The sequence below is a fragment of the Glycine soja genome, chromosome 20 (assembly GCF_004193775.1).
Source record: "Glycine soja cultivar W05 chromosome 20, ASM419377v2, whole genome shotgun sequence".
NCBI lineage: Eukaryota > Viridiplantae > Streptophyta > Magnoliopsida > Fabales > Fabaceae > Glycine > Glycine soja.
The window spans coordinates 5,906,052-5,924,742 of NC_041021.1; the positions used below are offsets into that span (position 1 = coordinate 5,906,052).

Below are 18,691 nucleotides of genomic sequence, written 5' to 3' on the forward strand. Positions count from 1 at the left end.
GTTTAAAAATTATAATAATATAAAAGTTATACATTTGGAACTTTAAACATAAGTTACCTGGAATAAAATTAACTTAAAAGTTAATTAAAACTAAAAAATTAATTTATTAAATTATAAAATCATAATTTATTAAATAAGAATAACTAATAAATTATTTAGAGTAAAAAAACATAAAAAGTTATAAGTTAACATTTTAAAAAATACTATTTCAAGTAATATTTTTAAAACACTCATTACAAAAAAAAAAAAAGTTTTCCTTATAAAAAATTAAGCAAATTTTTTAGTTAATAATTTTTTAAAAAAATTGAAATATTTTAATCAACCTAATCTTATTAAAATTGAAATATTTTTTTAAAAAGAAAAAAGTAAAGGAGCAGGGTTTGGGAGGAGAGGCACGCACATCACCGGCATTAGTATTCAATATCGTAAGTGTACATTTCATCTTAGTTAGGGTTCAATTCTCAATCTTCATTCCCCATTCTTACTACTGTGACCGTGAGTCTCTCTTCCCAATCTCCTGTTCACGAGCATCTTCTTCTACCATTCGTTTTTTTTTGCTTTCAATTTTATTTTGCTCTAACCTAACTGCGCTTTTTTCTTCTTCTTCCCGTTTTCCCAGTTAATTCTCGGGTTTCTTCTAAGCGAGCAGAAAGATTTCAGCATTGGAGACCGAATCGTTGTGAGTTTTAATTTTAATTCTTCAGTTGAAAATCCTGTTGTTAGGAATCACAATCACACTGAGTAGTGTTTGGTTGGAGTGAATTGAGGGAAAACTTGTTTGTGTTAAGCACCTTTATTTTTATGTTGGCTGGCAATTCCTGTTTATATTTATGGCATTGTGCTTTCCGGAAAGGACTGGTGTGGAATAGAACACCACGTGTGAAGCCATGGTTTCGTTTCACTTTTTTCGAAAGGGAGTTTTTGTGATTGTGTATGTATGGTAAACTAGTTTTCCCTTTTCTTGTTATTTCTAGTTTAGGGTTTTGGTATCCACTTTGCAACGCATTATTAAACTATTTCGGGTTAATTGAAGAGGAGAAAAGCATCCCATTGCAGTAGTATTATGCTCTGTTGAGTAAATCGCTCTGTATCTATGTGAGATTCTTAGAAGCGGTGAGGGAGAATGTGTGTAGGAAGGAATTTGACCTTAAGTGAATCAATGCTTAAGTGAATCAAGTTATGGATAGATCTCAATTCAGAGTGATATCTTTTAAATTCCAAGTACTAAACTATCAAGTCCAATGTTTAATTTGATAGTTCCACCTATAAGGGAAAAGAAAAGAATTATTTATGTTTAAGAAAGAAAAACTACAAAAAAATATAGTGGAATATTTAAAATAAAGAATAGTTCAGTGTAAATTAAACGTTTTTTAATTACTTCTCTCGTGTGAGAGATATATACATATCTCTGTGTTGAATATAGTTTCGGGTCAAGATATATTCGTGTGAGGGATATATTCCAAAAGAAAAAGATATAAAGTTTATAACCATTTTTTTTATTAATTTAAAGTTTATAGCCATTGATTGTCAAACAAAGGCATGGTCCGCTTGGATATATTTTTTTTTTAAAAAAAACTTCATATATTGTATACATATCTCCATGTTTAATATAGTTTCGGGTCTTTTTACTTTACCTTTTTTTCTTTTAAAATGGATTTTTAATAGAGTTTAGTTTATATACTCCATCAGCCTAATTTTTTTTTTTCACAAAAACATCCAATAAATTTTTTTTTTTTCACACAAACATCCAATAGAATATGTGAGATTCTATTATGCTCTCCTTAAGGCCAAGTCATGAACTTCCACTCATAGTTCAGCCCCTTTAGAGTTTAGACACTCAACTCAATTTTACAAAGTAGATATATGTAGACTTTCTCTTAGTCAAGCTCGCCCAATCGTAGAATAATTGTAGTTAATTCACAAGAATTGGCATTAATTCCAAAACTGGGCACTTTTGTTGGTTCTTGATGATCCAAACTTGTGGACAATTGATGCCTTTGTTTTGTTGGATTGTACATGATGGAAATATCTTTAATAAGATATATCTATATATATTTGATCCTATGCGCTTGTGATTTGTCTATGTATATCTGTGTATATGAGAACCTAGCCATGATGATAAAATATCGATCCGTACATTTATCAAGCTTTACATGTAAAGGAAAAGGGTACAGGGGAGGGATGAATAAAATAAAGGTGAAACTATATATAATTAAGCACGTGAAATAGTTTCTAATTCTTGCAGTAAGAAAAATGTAAATTATATATCTTACCAGATAAAAACACTTATTTTAAATACTGCGTTTAATGGTAGAACTATATATAATTAAGCACGTGAAATAGTTTCTAATTCTTGCAGTAAGACAAATGGTGGTGAAATGAATTTTCATTTCTGTTTAGTCTGATTAGCCTGTCTCTTTGTCTTGGCTAGTCCATGTGATTGATTAATAAGAATAATTCGGTGTGCCAAGCTGTAAGCCACATTCTACTTTCCCCACCCAGCCCAAATTAGGTGCTAAAACAGTCTACACATTCTACTTCTGAATAAAAAAACTTGTTTAGGTAGTATTTTTTACCTAAATGTATGTGGCAGGCAAGTTAATGCAGTGCAGGGGTATACATTTTCATCAAATCTTCTTGGAGGTTCTGGTAAATCTCTAAAAATTCAAGCACCATTTTGAATTTAATGCAGTGCAGTGATATGAAAATGGTAATATATAGGTAGTGTTTGAGTTAAGCTCATGAAAGCCAAATTAGAAGCCCTGCAACTGCAACTACAAGTCCCAATAATAGACATGGATTTATATACATTTGATGGTGTGGCTTATTCTGTTCATATATACTGAATAGTAGAGCAGAATTTTGATTTTCTCAATGTGTTAGTCTAAAAAGAATAAAATGTTTGTTGGGTTCATTGGCAACATTGTTTTACCTGATATTCCATTGATTGTTTCAGAACTGTCTTATTAGAAGTTTTGCCAACTATAATTAATGATAATATGATACTTAACAAATAACAACACTGCAGGCAGGATAATCCCAGAGAGTGTGATCTACAGTTATGGAACTGTTCTTCTGGATCTTCTAAGTGGCAAGCATATTCCTCCAAGCCATGTATGTTGCGTTCTAACAAAATCCAGTCTCTGCATTCATATAAGAATGTGCTTTATGCTTTATTTTGTTTCATAAGACATTATAAGCATTCTATGTTTTCTGGATTTCATTGGTGTTTGATGTGAATCATATGATTCAATCCAATTCATGTGAGTATTGCCTGGTTATGACTTTCTGGTTATGAGAATTTGCACTGAACATATGCTAGTAAAAAGTTGTTGTCACTCTAGACCCTCTTAATCATAGAATTTATTACCCTGCACAACAACATTAGTCAAATAACAACATATGTTAAAATTAAGTTAAGATATAAAAGTATAAAATTTTAGAACAATTCAACCTAAATATAAAAACGTAATTTTAAATAACTCTGCCCCTAAGTAAGTAAATAGATCCAGTAAACTAAATGATGTGTGTTCATCAAATTAGAAATTATAATTAAAAAACCTACAGGGAACACACTAAAACAGACCAAATCCGTGAATTTAAGTGTGATTGATTTGATAAACTTATTAATAATTATAAAGTTACCAATATTCAATTTATTTTTGTTAAATTTTTGGGTGAATCTGGAGTATTTTAGTTTAAGTTAAATAATAACCTGGTATTTGTTATTACAACTATGAGTTAGTCTCTTATTTATGAACTATAAAAAATTATTACATTAGCAACTTCAAGTTAGATTGTTTAAGAAAAAATATGATTTTACCTTTAAAATATTTATTGAGAAGTGACTTGGCAATAAAGGAATATCATTTGATGCAATATGAGCAATGAACATGATTCTAATCTTAAAAGGTGTTGTGCACGTGTAGATGGTCAAATTAGAGTAGTCCTAACACCTAAGGCGTACTTAGCGAAGAACATTTTCTTTAAACCATTTTAAAAAGAAAAAAAGAAAAAAGGAAGAGGGAAAAGACAGAAGTCTACGTCTCGTCCTGAAAGTGAAATAAATACATCCAAAATTTGTAGAAGAACAGAAAGTGAAAGAGTTATCATGCTATTGACTTAATTTTATATAATGAGTTAGTTTCACCATTTATTATTTTAATTAATAATAATAATAAGAAGAAGAAATACATTACTCTTCATTTTAATTTTCATATGTAAAAAAAAAAAGATGTAGGGGAGCTTTGAAGGACTGCAACAAAGCTTACCATTGAAATTGTAGGTAGTAACGTTCCGACACTGCTCAAGTGTAATGAAGCTTGGGGGGATGTGATTTGAATAACACTAAAATGAGTGGTTTATAATACCATGTCACAATTTGGCCCATTATAAGAATAAGGATAACAAGGATAGGCTCTACCCCACATAATCAGAGAATTTATAATACCATGTCACAACATAGCTCTACAATCGTGTAAGGGCCCATTATGGTTTTTATATCAAACACCCACCATTGGCTTTCCGATCACACTATATACGTTACAGACTTCAAGATTAATGGAAAAGCATCAATTTGACAATCATATTATTCCCTCTTAAGATGACACACGTTTCAGTCAAAATAAATTTTATATGTTAATATAAAACTTTGACTCCTATAATTGACACATTTGTGTTTTACTCTTTTCATTTAAAAAACTTTACATTTTGGTGCCTACATGAAAAATGTTTGCCCTGATAATGAATTTCAGTATTTCTTGATATTAGTTTCTGATTTTTGAGTTTTGATCGAGATATTAAGTTCACCAAAAATATGGAAACTTCAACGATTAAATAAATATATTGAATGAAATATGCAAATTTCAGTCTGCACCCCAACAATATAATTGTGAAATAATTGTGAGTAGTAGTTGATGTAGTTTTGCATAATTGAGTGATAGTAAAAAATGTCATTCTATTTTATAGTTGCTAACACGACTATGATTGACTTATACCTGGATATTTTAGTTATACTAAGCACTAATTTATTATGTCTATTTCATTCTACTTTTTCAGTTTATTTTATCAAATGGATAAGAGTTGGATAGACTACAATTCTCTTAATAAAGAGAAGTATATTAGAGGAGTTTTAAATTTTCTAGATTTTGCATTTGCGAAATCGTCAAAGGATGGAAAAATTTTATGCCCTTGTACCAAATGTGTCAATTGCAAGTGGCGCTCTCGGATGAATGTTTATGAACACATCATTAGTAATGGGTTTCTAAAAGGATATGTTACTTGGATCTTTCATGGTAAACAAGTTGGCCCATCTAGTTCTTTAGATACATCCCAAGTGGAAGGGGAGTTTGATCATGACATGGATACATTGGTTCATGATGCATTCACAATGCATGCAACCAATGAGAGTAATGACACAAATATAAATATGGAGGATGGAGATTCTAGAGAATTCATGAATGGACCTAGTGCTCAACAATCTGAAGACAATAATAATTCAGATAAGTTCTATCAGATGTTGAGGGAGGCAGAGCAAAGTCTTTATAAAGGTTGTAAGAAGTTTACAAAATTGTCATTCCTTGTACATTTGTATCACTTAAAGTGTCTAAATGGGTGGACTGATAAAAGTTTTTCGATGTTGTTAGAGTTGTTAAGTGATGCATTACCAGTGGAAAATACTTTGCCCAAATCATTTTACGATACAAAGAAGATTATTTCAGGGTTGGGTCTATCTTATGAAAAAATTCATGTTTGTCCCAATGAATGCATATTGTATAGGAAGGATTTGGCTGATGCTGAAATTTGCCCTAAATGCAATTTGTCAAGATTGAAATATAACTCTGATGATGTTGAATGTAGAAAAAAGATACCAGCAAAGATTCTTCGTTGGTTCCCTCTTATACCTAGATTGCAAAGACTTTTTGTATCACCAAAAACAGCTTGTTCTATGATATGGCATGAGGTTGGTCAAACTAAAGATGGACTCTTGAGGCATCCAGCTGATTCATTTGCTTGGAAGGATTTTGATTGTCAGTATCCTGGTTCTGCTTGTGACGCTCGTAATGTTCGACTAGGTTTGGCTACTGATGGCTTTAATCCTTTCAAAACTATGGCAATTTCCCATAGCACTTGGCCTGTTATCTTGATTCCGTACAATCTTCCTCCATGGATGTGTATGAAGCAACCTAATTTTATACTTTCATTGCTTATTCCTGGTCCAAAAGGTCCAGGTATATGTTTATATGCAGCCTCTTGTGGAAGAATTAAAGGAATTATGGGAAATTGGGGTAAAAACATTTGATGCATGTAAAAAAGAGTCATTCCAAATGCGTGCTGCAATTATGTGGACTATTAATGATTTTCCTGCTTATGCAAATTTGTCTGGTTGGAGCACTAGAGGCCAATATGCTTGTCCATGTTGTGGTTTTGAGATTGGCTCAAAGTGGTTGCGTTATGGTAGAAAGTTTTGCTATATGTGTCATCGTCGTTGGTTAGAGCCCGATCATAAGTGGAGATACAATAAAAGAGATTTTGATGGAACCCAGGAGTTTAGAGCTCCACCTGATCTACCTAGTGGAGCTTTTTCTTTGAGACAGATGGAATATCATGGAGTTGGGGATTGGTCACCATGGAAAAAGAGAAGTATTTTGTTCACATTGCCTTATTGGCAACATAGTGTGCTCCGTCATAATCTTGATGTTATGCACATAGAAAAGAATGTGTGTGATAACATTATTGGGATGTTGTTACAATTAGAAGGTAAGTCAAAGGACAATGATAAGGCACGCTATGATCTTGTTGATATGAATATTAGAAGCCAATTACATCCAAAGATGCACCCAAGTAAAGGCAAACAATATTTTCCTAGAGCTTGTTACCAAATGACTTCAAAAGAGAAAGAAACATTTTTGGAAGTTCTCAAAACAATAAAAGCTCCTGATGAATATTTGTCTAATATTTCAAGATGTGTGCAAGTGAAGGAACACAAAATATCCGGTCTCAAAAGTTATGATTGTCATCTTTTAATGCAAGAGTTTCTTCCTATAGCTATGAAAGGTTGTTTGCCAGACAAAGTGAGTTTAGCTATATCCGATCTTTGTTGTTTCTTCAAGGAGTTGTGTGGCAAGGTGCTTAATGAGAGTAATTTAGAGCACCTAGAGCATCAAGTAGCTCTAACATTATGCCAATTAGAACAGATTTTTCCTCCATCTTTTTTCACCGTAATGGTACATTTGGTAATCCATTTGGCACATGAAGCAAGAGTTGGAGGTCCTGTACATTACCGATGGATGTATCCTATTGAAAGGTATGAATACTTTTTAATCATTTTAAAACATTCTAGAGTTATAAAGTAAAATGATATTATCTTAATTTGTAACCTAAAATTTTCTTTTTAGGTTCCTTTTGACTCTAAAGTCATTTGTTCGTAATCGAGCACATCCAGAAGGATCTATTGCAGAAGAATATTTAGCTCATGAATGCTTGATATTTTGTTCAAGATATCTATCTAGGGTGGAGACTCATTTTAATCAATTTGCTCGAAATGATGACTCATGTTTTGTGGAAAATGTAAGTGTTTTAAATCCTAGAGGTAGACCATTGGGGAGAAAGAAGCAAGTTGGATTCAATGTGAAGAAGAGAAAAAGAGCTTCTCGGATTTCTCTTGATAAGAAAGCATTGGTTCAAGCACATAGAAATGTGCTTTTCAATAGCAACAATGTTGAGCACTTTCGAAAGTAATACAATTTTTTTCATGTTCATTTAGTTATTGAATATTTGTATAATATCTTTCTATCAATGATAATGCTTACTTTTTCTAACCTTTTTTACATAGAGCCCATACTGATCTTATCAAGAGACAAAATCGTCGATTATCTCCATATGAAGTTGACAAAATTCATAGTAAAGAATTTCCAGATTGGTTCCGTGAAAGAGTAAGTTTAAGAAGCATCAATAATATTAAATTTTGCATTCATTTAAAATTTTAACCATTTGAAATAAAATTGTGGTAGGTTGCTCGATTGGAAGAGCAAGACAGCACTCTAGTGACAAATGATATCAAGTGGTTAGCTCGTGGTCCACTAGAAATAGTGAGAAGATATAGTGGGTACATTGTTAATGGAGTTAGATTTCATACAAAGACACGTGAAAGGTGCTTGAAGACTCAAAACAGTGGCATTGTTGTAACTGTTAAGACATTAAGTTATGCCAGTTCAAGAGATAAAAACCCAAAGGAGGGAGAAATCCACTACTATGGTGCACTAACAGATATAATTCAATTGGATTATTCTGGAAAATATAAGGCTATACTTTTCAAGTGTGATTGGGTTGATATAAACAGGGGTTGCAAAATTGATAACTTCGGTATGACATTAGTGAATTTCAATTATTTGCAACATATAGGGAATGATATATGTGACGATCCATTTGTTTTTGCATCTCAAGCTAAGAAAGTATTTTATGTGGAGAATAAAACACAAAATGGTTGGCTTGTTGTTGTGCATGCTAAAATCAGAGATGTATATGATATGGGTGATGAGCAATCCAATGACACGGATCAAGGGAATGAACAAGTCTTACAAAAGATAAATCATAATGATTTGATCAGACCAAAAGCCGATGATAGTGATGATATCATTGAAGTTACAATACCTATGGAGAACATTTTACCACATAACAAGGATGATAATTATATAGATGATGATGAGAGCGATGCAGACTTCTTTTGATTTGTTTTTATTTGTTCTATTTGAACATTTGGTTATAGTTTGAGTATACATGTATTGAACATTTTGTCACATTTATATACTCTTATTCCTTTCTTTAGTTTTTTGTTCTTATTATTCATTACTCTTGTGTTTATTTTTTGTTATGTATAAAAATCACTCACAATATAATGATGTTATCCGTTTTTTTATCAAAATTTGTTTCGTTGTTTCGTCAATAGTTTGATTCTTTGTGATTGGAGATTGGTGAAAAAATAGCTTACAAGCAATCTAAATTTGCATTTTAGGTAATTACTTTATTCTTCTTTTATTTTTTGGCATGGTGTTTAAAAAAATCATAGTCAATAATGTAGTTATATCTAATTTTTATTTTATTTTATTTTTTGGATTGGTTTATTCAGCATACTATGGGAAAGCGTAGAAAGTTGAATATCATTCAGAATGATGGTCAATCACAAGCAAAAGAGCAATCAATTGAAAGCTCTACTGAAGTGAACCAAAATAACAACTCTATACTTGAAGAAAATGCACAATTTGAAGAAGGTATAAAGATTTTATTAACTTAATTTCTTTATTTTATATTAAATTATTTATAACACAATTGTTTATTAACTAAATCAACAATCACAAACAGAACAACACATACAAGAAGATAGTCATGTTCAGTCTCATACTTCTCTTGAAAGTGCAAGTGAAAGTTCAACTAAAGGTATTTATACACATATGCTTTTTTTGGTTAGAATTATATGTACAATTCTGTTTGAGTTGAATATCTTTTACAATATGATAAGATTAAATTTACTAGTGAGTTTCTTTTTTCCATATAGTTCAAATTTGTGTGTGTGTTTGATAAATGTTATATCCATGAATGATTTAGATAAAAAGAGAACTAGAGGTTATACACATATGCTAGATGTGTGGGACTTGCCAGATGGAGAATTCATACTTGTTGAAGTAGATCATTGGGGCAATCCTATGGGTTGGGAAGGGAAAACTCTACTGAATGCAATTGGGAGCTTGGTAAGGAGACACCAATGTGCTCCTATCAATTTTCTTAGCTGGAAAGACATGCCTAAGGACTATATTACTGACATGGTTAAATTAATTCAGGTCTGGTATAAAACTTTATAAGTGTTGTTTCATCTTGCTTCTTGTAAAATTTTATGTCTTCTAATGTCTAACAAAATGATCTTTTTTGTTTGTTAATGATACTCATAATAGAGTAAGTTTCGATTTGTTCCTGAATTAACTGAACAAACAAAGAAAATATTGATTGATGACATGAGTCTGAAATGGAGGCAATTTAAATATGAACTGAAATCAAAAGGATATGATGAGAGCAAAACTAAGGAGGAAATGATTGCTCACATCCCAGATCCAAGGGTTGATCCTTCTCAATATCGTGATTTAGTACATTATTGGTGTTCTGAGAAAGGACAGGTATACATGACAATGTCACAAACCTTTTGCTAACATAACAATTATATATTATATGTTTATTTTTATTATTGACTTTTTATATTTGTTGGTTATAGAAAATAAGCAACATCAACAAAAGGAGCCGCTCAAAATATGAGGACTTGCATTGCATGGGAACCAATAATCTTCCAAGACGGATTCATGAGATGGTTTGCCTTTTTTATATTTTTTTATTATTAAATTGCTTAATACAAATAGGATGATTGATTTTTTTAACTAATGTTAGACTACAAAGGCTAAGGGAGTGCAACCTTCTAGGGCAGAAATTTATATTGACACTCGAACTCGAAAAGATGGAAGCATTATTACTGAAAAGGCTGCTATTGTAATTGTAAGAATTTTAATTTTTATTTCAATACTTTTTCTTTGTTTTGCTCAATTTTCTAATAGAAGGTTATGGGGTGAGGGGGAGTAACTAATGTGGAGATGAGTTTTGTTTAGTGATATTGAAGTATTCAGGATATTGATGTATGATAATAATTTATAAGGTGTATTTATGTAGGATGAACTAAAAAATAAAATGGTTGAAGCAGAGAGTTCGCAAAATTTACAAAGCACCCAAGATTCTACTGATTGGACAAATGATATATATTCAAAAGTCAAAGGACCTGAAAAAAGAGGACGTGTGCGTTGTCTTGGCAAGCTTCCACATCAAGCAAGTTCATCTCAAAGCTCTTATACAAACAATAGAATTCAAAAGTTGGAGAATTTGCTTGGAAACCTTGTAGCTGTGCTTAAAGTATGATTTGCAGAAGATCCACAAATTAATCAAGTCTTAGAAGCTATAGATCAAGAGGTATGAATTTATAATTCTACTTATTCAATGATTTAACTATGATATGATACTTTACAAAGAAAAAACATTCTTTTAATTTAGGTACCTACAAATGATTCTACCAATAAAGATCATCAAACTACAAACAATCTTAGCTAGAGGTGAGTTGAAATATAGTACTATATTTTAACTATATATATATAGATATATAGAATATATCATCATTATGTTATTTTAATAGCAGTTGAATGTTATAATTTATGCTTCAATCTTGTTCCTTTTACTTGAATGACGATTTGGAAAGCCCTCGCGCAATTGGACCCTTCTTTAGGCTCTCACGGTCAAGGAAAAGATGATGGCAGCATCAACCACATGGTTATTCAGTTTGTGTCCCCACTATAAATAAATAATTGGGTCATCTAATTGATCTTTTCTGGATGGGATCACCTAAATGAATTATTGATTAACTGGACCAGCTTGTGATAATATATTGTTAAATTTACACGTCCCATTTTTCTTTTTTGAGGTTTGTTTTCTCGTATATGTTATTGGGTGATATATACTTGTTAAATACATACTTGAAAGACATATGCTAAAGCAAGAGTATTTTACAATTGGAATGAGGGTGGGAAAAATGTGAAGCAGAAAAGCAACCTTATTTTCATGTGAATGTTTGGCTATTATTGTTGCATACTCATTCTATTTGACCATTCCATGTCCTTCCCAGGTTTTAATTATTCTCATCTGCATATTAACTTCATAAAATGTAACCCTTCAGCAATTTCTAATTAATTATAAGTTGATGTAATTAATTAGTTATGAGAAGTATGCTAGATAAAGTAATCTTTTTGAACTTTCAACAGAAAACACAATCAATTTGGCTTTAGGGTCATCTTAATTACAGTTGTCACGTAGCCCTTTGAAGTATGCCATATCTAGTAAAACTAAAAGCTAAGAACAAATATCTTTCTTGCTGTGAAATAGGCTTCATGGAGTTGCTATAATTTGTTGCTTCTGAGAGAAAAAGGTAGGAGCATGCCAAGCTTATGATGGAAGAAACAACTAGTTAAAACAAGATTCCAAAATAATTGCTGCACATGCAACAAGCTTATGATGGAAGAAACAGCTATTTCAAGATGCCTTGTCCCTTTTTTGTTCCATGATATTACATATAGAAGAACCATGTTTTAAAAACATTCCCTTTTTTGTTCTTAAATCTTGCCACTGTAACCTTTTTCTAGGCAAAAGTGATGTTAATATGTTCTAGGCAAAAGTGATGTTAATATGTTAGTCATTAGTCATAACTCCACGTGATTAGCACACAACATATACATTTAATTTGAATTTCAAATTGAGAGCAAATAAATTCTAAGCTCAACCACTAAAGATATGTTTGGATTTCTTCCATTCAAAGCACACAATCTAGTTACAATAATCACAAATTAGGCTAACAAAAATTTAATTGTATGTAGCAGGTTGTTGTAACTTTTCAAATTTAATTAAGCTCATGTATATTTAATTAAAAATTATAATCAACAAAGAATCTAATTAGGAACTAGTTTTATTATTATTATATGACATTTACCTACAGAAGACCGTAGGTACAAGTAAATTGACTTTTACCTACAGTGAGAGATTATAGGTATAAATTAATATCTTTTACCTACACATTTGAAATAGTAGGTGTTACCTATAGTGATAGTTAAATTTGACTATAGGTAAAAATATATCCGTAGGTAAAGCCTATAGTGACAGACTATTAGTTGTCACTGTATACCCCCTCAAAGTTGACGCAAAAAACGTCTGTAGGACAAAGTCCTTTATACATCTACCTACGGATTTTGAACTTCTAGTGACAGATTTTGAGTGTAGGTATAAGTCATTTTTCTTGTAGTGTGACAATTATGAGAAATTTAATTTATAATTTGTATTTTTAATTGTACTTAATCTTTTTTGTACAGATAGCTTTAGTCTTTTTTTCACTTTTGTCTAAGTTTTAAATATAAAAATTGATATTTGCTTCTAGCATATACTTTATAGTAAATAAGATATACTGTTGGGTTTCTTTATATTTTTTTTCCTTCCCTTGCATAATATTTTTGTTATCTCTTTTATTAGGAGAATTTGACAAAAGATGATCCCCAACAATAATTTCTGTGTATATTGAGAGCACTTCCTTATGGAAATTCTGTATTCTTCAATGTTCGCAAGATTGATGATCTTACTGGACTCTTACATGGTCGAATAATTTTGGGAATTAATAAAAGAGGGGTATGGCTAAACAAAAATACTAGTTAAACTAAACATTATATAGTTTACTATTGCAATTATTAAAAAATGAATTGTGCTTTTAATTGTGCTTTTTTCTTTATCAAGCCATAGATTCATTTTAATCGTCCAATTCCTAAGGAATATTTGCACTCAGCTGAGTTGAGAGACATAATTCAATGTTCAACCTTGATGAAGGTAGCAATATGCATACACTTGCAACGCTCCTGGTTCAACATCTTGAACTCTTTTTTCCAACTTGTCATGCTTGCGATTTTTATCTCTCCCCATGGGGTGCAATACCGAATCAGTTTATGTTGTTTCTAACTTAAATCTCCCTTAGAAAAAAGTCCCGACTGTAGCTCGGCTCCTATTTTTATTAGGCCATCAACTTTCAAGATACCAGTTGATCATTCAATTCCTATTATTATGGTTGGACCTGCTACTAGTCTTCACTTTTACAAGTATGTGAATATGCTTTGGATGTGTGTATGTTTACAGTTTTCATAAAAGTTGGTTTGTTAGATAAATATAAAATGACGTAGAAGAGAAATATTGGAATCGAATAGATAGTTATATAACAATATGATAATATAATAATCAATTACAATTATGAACCAAAGCGCCTAATTTTGATTTTGTTACTATTAGAAAGCTCCAGTTTACTGTTTACTGAGCCTGTTTGTTGTGTTGTGAAGTCAACTAAAGCTACTTATAAGTGCTAGAACAATAACTTATTTTAGTTTTTCAAGATGCATGGCTAAAATTGCTTTCAAGTGACAGAAGGTTAAAATCTTGTGTTAACCATAGAATAATGAATGCTGAAATATACAATTATTAATTTATGGGTATATTAAAATTCATTGTTATAAGACATTTATGAATCACCCAAAGGTTGATTAGTTGTTCCTATAATTAATCAATATAATTGTAGACAATTTATGTGTATCATTAGTATTATTTATATACCCAAAGGTAGTAGGTGATTTTGATTGGTGCATATTTAACTGCCAGTAATGTTAAGATTTTATTAGCATCATTATGTTGTACGTTGCATGTTGGTCTATCACCCAAAGGAAATCATCAATATGATGTTTGAATATATATTATATGTGTAACATGTGTCTTTTGTCTCAAAATACTTATGTGAAATTTTATAGTTCCCAATTTACTAAGTTATCATGTATAGTCCATGCCAATTTAATGGGCTTAACTTCTCTGACTTGAATAAGTGAGTCAAATTTTACTTCAGTGTTTTGAATCTTGATCTTACTATATTGGAAGAAAAATTTGTTTCTATTATTGTTTCTAATAACAATGAAGAGAAAACTCATTATAAGGTTTGGAAAAGACTTAACAAACTTAGCCTAATGCTCGTGGGAATGACTATTGTAGACAACATAAGGACAACTCTCCCTAAGATAAAAAATGCTAAAGAATTTACGGGGTCAATAGGAGAGCTCTCCTAAACAACTGATAAGTCTCTTGTTGGGACATTAGTTAGTGCGTTGACCACCATGAAATTTGATGGTTCACCTACCATGAATTGCATAGTATGTTGATTAAGGAGAAAACAAGGCTTAAGAATCAAAGAGGTCACCTAGTCCATTACGTAAGTTACCAAGGCACTACTAGAAAAATTGTTTTCTTTGTCAATGAAATGACAAGGATTCCCCAACAACCGTCTTAAATCTGATTGTAGTGGTAATTTTGTAATATGGACCACTTCAACCACAATGGTTTTATAAAAACCGTGTTAGAAAGTTGTGTTCAACAATGGTTTTTTTGTAAAACCGTCGTTTTTTCATTTCTCTTCCAGCAAACCGAAATGGCTCGCATCTCTATCACTCACCCTCACACCAGTGTATAGACATTAGAGAGATAGAGCCTTAAACTAAAACCCCTAAAATTCTGCCTCCGCAATCGACATGCATCAACGAAGGACAGGAAGGAGAGGATGGCAAGCACGGAGTGCCTCCACCAATTTCTAGAAAACTTCCAAAAAAAGCCTATATCCTCTTCCAAGGTCACCTAACTCATCGACACGTTTATGGATCTCCTCAAGGAAAAAAACCTTCATGTCTCCTAGGGCGATCTAGGTTGTTGCCTCCGTAGTCTTCCTCGTCGGTGGACACTTCAAGCTCCACTTCAATGCCCCGCTCCCTGCCATCGTCGACCTCCTCGACAATGCCAAGCAGCCTGCCTGCAACGTCACACGCCGCCTCCTGCTCACTCTCATGGAGATAGTGCACCTTCCTCTAACTTGATAGTGACAATAATCGAGTGTTATGCTAACTAACTAGTATCAGTAGGGTGCTATTTAGGAATTATTATTAGGATAATAATTGTAAAATATACATATACTGATCTAAACATGCAAATCAATTTAAATGACATATTTAGATCAAACAGCGGAAATTAAAAAATATTACGAGCGTACCTCCAGCCATTGCAAATTGAACGGGAAGCGGAGCACACACGAACCTGAAAGATAGTTTTGTTCTTCCAGACCCTTACTCACTCTGAATAGATGGTGTATTTTTTCTAAATAGAGAAGTGGGTTTTGTGATACAAAACTGAGAGCATCCCATCCTATTTATAGAGTCTGTCCATCACAGAGCTCTCAACTTGTTATCAGAGTGTGAGATAGGAAGTTATCAGTATGTGAGATAAGAAGTTATCAGTACATGAGATAAAGGATGGGTACGTGATTTGTTACTGAAGGTGGTTGAATGTGGATGGAAAATGGACCAGATTCAGAAATAACTAAATTTTCCACAATAATAAAATGTAGAAAGAATGTGCAACGTGAACGTAACGTGCACTTCCAATATTCTCCCACTTGGTCCATTTAACCCAACATCAACCATAACAAGAAACATAATATATGGGTCATGGCGATAGGTCCTCTGATGATGAGTAGTATCTTCCATGTACCACAAATATGGTTAATGAATAAACCATATGTTTATTCTATATCTAAACTGAATGATTTTTCTCGAAATAAATAAATATGTGCATAAAACCATATGAGAAAATATCTAATTGAATAAGAGTTTCATTGAAAATAACAAATGTATGTACAATGAAATTACATCATGGAACCAAGTCCCATTCGTACTACATGATCCTTAAAATTCTTTGGTGGCATGCTTTTAGTTAAAGGATCAGCAATCATCAACTCAGTGTTGACGTGTTCAATGACCACTTTTTTTTCTTTAACACGTTCTCTTATGGCTAAGTACTTAATGTCGATGTGCTTACTTCGACTTCCAATTTTGTTATTTTTAGCCATAAACACCGCAACAAAGTTGTCACAATACAACTTTAATGGCCTAGAAATAGAGTCCACAACTCTAAGGTCAGATATGAAACTCTTCAACCATACACCATGCGAAGTAGCCTCAAAACAAGAAACAAACTCAGCCTCCATAGTGGAAGTAGCAGTCAAGGTTTGTTTGGCACTTCTCCAAGATACAACTCCACTGGCTAACATAAAAATATAACCAGATGTTGATCTTCGTGAATCAACGCAACCAGCAAAGTCTGAGTCGAAGTAGCCAATCACTTCCAGACAATCAGTTTGTCTGTACATGAGCATGTAATCCTTTGTTCCTTGAAGATATCTCATCACTTTCTTTGCAGCTTTCCAGTGGTCAATACCTGAATTACTTTGATATCTTCCCAAGACTCCAACAGTGAATGCAATATCAGGTCTAGTGCAAACCTGAGCATACATAAGGCTTCCAACTGCTGAAGCGTATGGAATATTTTTCATGTGTTCCCGCTCAAAATCATTTTTGGGGCATTGACTCAAAGCAAGTTTGTCACCCTTCACAATGGGAGCTACATTTGGTGAACAATCTTTCATATTAAATCTCTCTAAAACTTTGTTGATATAGGTTTCTTGAGACAAGCCTAAAATGCCTCGAGATCTTTCTCTATGGATCTTTATGCCTATGATATAAGATGCCTCTCCCATATCCTTCATATCAAAGTTCTTTGAGAGAAATTTTTTCACCTCATATAGCATACCCTTATCATTAGTCGCAAGCAGAATATCATCTACGTATAATACAAGGAAACAAATCTTACTCCCACTGACCTTCTGGTATATATAGTGATCCATGACATTCTCTTCAAAGCTAAATGAAGAAATGACCTCATGAAATTTTAAATACCATTGGCGGGAAGCTTGTTTCAATCCATAGATGGACTTATTAAGCTTGTAGACTAAGTGCTCACCAACACTAGATAAGAATCCCTCAGGTTGTTTCATGTAAACCTCTTCTTCTAGATCACCATTCAGGAACGCCGTTTTCACATCCATTTGATGCAACTCAAGATCAAGATGAGCTACTAATGCCAAAATTACTCGAAGAGAATCTTTCTTAGATACAGGGGAAAAGGTCTTTCTGTAATCGACTCCTTCTCTTTGAGTGAATCCTTTAGCAACAAGTCTTGCCTTATGTCTCTCAATGTTGCCTTCTGAGTCTTTCTTTGTTTTGAAGACCCATCTACATCCGATGGCTTTTACACCAACAGGCAACTCAACGAGATCCCAAACTTGGTTAGATGCCATATAATCCATCTCATCTCTCATAGCATTATACCACAAATTTGATTCCTTAGAACTCATGGCTTGTGAAAACGTCTCAGGATCATTTTCGGCTCCAATGTTGTAGTCTGATTCTTGTAGGTACACTACATAATCACTAGGAATTGCTACCTTTTTTACTCTAGTAGATCTTCTTAATGTTGTTTGGTCATCTTGCTGAGGAACTTGTTCAACTGGTTATTCACCAGTTTTTTCAATATCATCATGTTGTTCCTCACAAACAACTTGATCTACATGATCACTTTCAACAGCTTGTGGAACTTCAATCACTGGTTGTCTAACACCCATTTTAACTTGAGGGGTGGGAATGACTACCAACTTATTACTTGTCCCAGAAGGTTCAGCTTCATAGTGATTCCTTTTAGAAGAAATGTTCTGAAATTGATCACTCCCACTGATCAAGTCATTTTCAAGAAACTTTGCATTCCTTGATTCCACAATCCTAGTGTTGTGGGATGGACAATAGAACCTATACCCTTTAGACCTTTCAGCATATCCAATGAAATACCCAGTAATAGTCTTAGGGTCTAGTTTCTTCTCTTATGGATTATAAATTCTTACTTCAGACGGGCATCCCCAAACGTGTATATGTCGCAAACTTGGTTTCCAACCCTTGAATAACTCAAAAGGTGTCTTTGAGACAGCCTTGGTTGGAACTCGGTTTAATATATACGTAGCTGTCTTAAGAGCATCAACCCACAAAAATTGAGGAAGCTTTACATTACCCCTCATGCTTCTCACAATGTCTAATAATGTTCGATTTCTTCATTCTGCCACACCATTCTGATCCAGAGAACCAGGCATAGTGTATTGGGCAACAATCCC

The 18,691-nt window shown here is 32.7% G+C and overlaps 2 protein-coding genes across 8 annotated transcripts; both read left to right on the forward strand.

Annotated features, from left to right (window-relative positions):
• Nucleotides 1-374: 374 nt before the first annotated feature.
• LOC114402545 lies at nt 375-12,366 on the forward strand. Of its 7 annotated transcripts, none has more exons than XM_028365165.1 (13): nt 375-425; nt 620-679; nt 3,029-3,114; nt 8,948-9,013; nt 9,128-9,269; nt 9,361-9,435; nt 9,604-9,836; nt 9,948-10,166; nt 10,262-10,354; nt 10,432-10,536; nt 10,708-11,001; nt 11,083-11,141; nt 11,285-11,671. In XM_028365165.1, exons 5-11 carry the CDS (start codon nt 9,134-9,136, stop codon nt 10,948-10,950), a joined length of 1,104 nt encoding a protein of 367 aa, XP_028220966.1. In that variant the 5' UTR covers nt 375-425; nt 620-679; nt 3,029-3,114; nt 8,948-9,013; nt 9,128-9,133; the 3' UTR covers nt 10,951-11,001; nt 11,083-11,141; nt 11,285-11,671. The 7 variants fall into 7 exon arrangements, with proteins under 7 accessions (XP_028220966.1, XP_028220968.1, XP_028220965.1 ...); XM_028365164.1 differs by lacking the exon at nt 11,285-11,671 and adding an exon at nt 11,965-12,366 and having other exon boundaries at nt 418-495; XM_028365162.1 differs by having other exon boundaries at nt 418-495.
• On the forward strand, nt 5,045-8,894 carry LOC114402544. The gene is made up of 4 exons (XM_028365161.1): nt 5,045-7,306; nt 7,398-7,736; nt 7,835-7,934; nt 8,013-8,894. The coding sequence occupies exons 1-4, from the start codon at nt 6,243-6,245 to the stop codon at nt 8,727-8,729; spliced, it is 2,220 nt and encodes a 739-aa protein (XP_028220962.1). The 5' UTR covers nt 5,045-6,242; the 3' UTR covers nt 8,730-8,894.
• Nucleotides 12,367-18,691: the final 6,325 nt, after the last annotated feature.